This window comes from Silurus meridionalis, chromosome 29, assembly GCF_014805685.1.
Source record: "Silurus meridionalis isolate SWU-2019-XX chromosome 29, ASM1480568v1, whole genome shotgun sequence".
Lineage (NCBI taxonomy): Eukaryota > Metazoa > Chordata > Actinopteri > Siluriformes > Siluridae > Silurus > Silurus meridionalis.
In genome coordinates, this window is record NC_060912.1 from 75,641 (window position 1) to 78,140 (window position 2,500).

General features: G+C 41.9%; 1 protein-coding gene across 9 annotated transcripts in view; it reads right to left on the reverse strand.

The window, feature by feature from the left end:
- The window catches only part of arhgef1a (Rho guanine nucleotide exchange factor (GEF) 1a), a 62,816-nt gene that overhangs the window by 42,084 nt on the left and 18,232 nt on the right, over positions 1–2,500 (reverse strand). For all 9 annotated transcript variants that reach the window (XM_046843959.1, XM_046843957.1, XM_046843955.1 and 6 more), the window contains one exon: positions 2,270–2,411. In XM_046843959.1, coding sequence (XP_046699915.1) covers positions 2,270–2,411 — 142 coding nt within the window. The remainder of the gene's footprint in view (positions 1–2,269; positions 2,412–2,500) is intronic.

Here is a 2,500-nt window from a genome sequence, read left to right on the forward strand (position 1 = left end):
GGACTTTTTTAACTGGGAGACCATAATGCATCAGGCAACACCTGCATCAGCAAAACCACCTCCAGCTCCAATATGCTGAATGTCAGCTCTCCCCAGGGATGTGCTCTCAGCACACTGCAATGTGCAGCTCTAACCACATCATCAGACTACAGTTTTGAGCCTCATCAACATACAGGGAGGAGATGGAGCAGCTCACAGACTGGTGCAGGGACAACAATCTGTCTCTCAATGCCCACACAACAAAAGAGATCATTGTTAGATTCAGGAGAACCTGTGATGATCACTATCCTTTGCACCTTGAGAACAAACCTTTGAGGAGAGAACCTTTCCTGGAATCTCAACAACTTTGAGTTGCCAAGAAATCCCAGCAGTAACTTCACATGAAATAGTTATAAACATTATTTTAAGTATTTATTATTCTGTGTATTGATCATTGTATGCCAGTGAGAGCCAAGACATGACTTTGTCTAAAAATATTGTTTTATTGGAGAAATGTTTCCAGATTCTGTGTTTTTCTTTTAAATACACAATATTTTTACAGAACTGGGCGGAGACCTGTTATCAGAATCAAATGCACTTATTATTTTTTCAGGGAAATAACTAAACAAACAACAAATGCAAACAAACAAACAAGCAACTGCATTTTGTGTGTTGTGTGTGTGTGTGTGTGTGTGTGTGTGCATATGCGTGAGCATGTGTGTGCATGTGCGTGTGTTAATGCCAGTGTCACACCCAATGTAATATCCTTTTTAAATGTATTAGGGTAATAGAATGCTGGTAGAGACCTGCAGTGGGTGGAGACATGCCGAGACAGGAGGAGACGGGTGAAGACGAGGGAGATGTGGAAGAAGGGTGGAGATGTGTAGAGATTGAGTGAAGGGTGGAGTCGGGTGGATAAGGGGAGATGGGTGGAGATGGATAGAGATGAGGAGAAGTCGGTGGACAGGTGGAGATGTGTAGAGATTAAGAGAAGGGTGGAGACGGGTGGATATAAGTGGAGAGGGGAGATGGGTGGAGATGTGTAGAGATTGGGAGAAGGGTGGAGACGGGTGGATATAAGTGGAGAGGGGAGATGGGTGGAGATGTGTAGAGATTAAGAGAAGGGTGGAGACGGTGGATATAAGTGGAGAGGGGAGATGGGTGGAGATGTGTAGAGATTGGGAGAAGGGTGGATACAGGTGCAGATGTGTGGAGATTGAGCGAAGGGTGAAGACTGGGGAGACGGGTGGAGATGTGTAGAGATTGAGAGAAGTATGAAGGCGTGTGGAGGTAAGTGGAGATGGGGAAGATGGGTGGAGAAGTGTAGAGATGGAGAGAGGATGGAGAAGGGTGAAGAGGAGTGGATATGGGGAGATGGCAGGATCTCAGAAGGTGGTACTAGGAGGTGTACTGAATGGTTGAAATGGAAGTTCATCTGTATATATATATATATATATATATATATATATATATATATATATATATATATATATATATATATATATATGTGTGTGTGTGTGTGTGTGTGTGTGTGTGTGTATATTTGTGGTGTATGTGTGTGTGTGTGTGTATATGTGTATGTGTGTCTATGTTTGTGTGTGTGTGTGTGTGTGTGTGTGTGTGTGATGTGTGGTGTGTGTGTATATGTGTGTGTGTGCATGTGTGTGTGTGTGCGTGTATATGTATATGTGTGTGTGTGTGTGTGTGTGTGTGTGTGTGTGTGTGTGTGTGTGCGTGTGTGTGTGTGGGTGTGTTATGTAAGAGGTAAAATATAACAGTGTGTGTTACAAGAAGTGATGAGTGAAGTAAATAATTTTTCAGCATCACATCGAAGTGTTTTATTCCGTTTCATCACAGCACTGCTCCATTTACAAACACTATACACATTCCAAACATTTCACTGTTGTCTGGCTCATGTTTCACTCACGGTTCATTTATGTTTTCTCACGTTTCTCTTAACTCTTTAAAGTAGATTAAGTGAAATAACTGCAGTGAGCATTATATGGAAGAGACTGATCTGTACACAGAAATGAGTAACTGTCTCTGACTCATCAGTCTACATGAAAAGTGAACAGAAGGGGTGTGTGTGTGTGTGTGTGTGTGTGTGTGTGTGTGTGTGTGTGTGTGTGTGTGTGTGTGTGCGTGCGTGTGTGAGAGAGAGAGAATGGAGAGATATTGCTCAATATAATTATTGTTTACTGTATGATTCTGCCCTTTGCTGGTGAACACCAGTATTACACCTCACACTGTTTTACTTATGAAGAAGAGTGAAGAGAGAAGAAATTTTCACCTTCCGATTGGAGGTCATCTTGTACAGGAAGCTAAATGTTCGGACAAAAGCATTGCCTGTAACCTCCTCCTTCTCCTCATACTTCTCTTCTTCTCTTTCTCCCCCAATCTCCCAAAGAACCAATGAAAGCTCACTATCTAGACTGAGAAAAAAAACGTGAAGCAGTTACACACCTGAGATTATTAATTAATTAATTTACATTACATTTAGAATAGAAGAAATTTCTGCCCC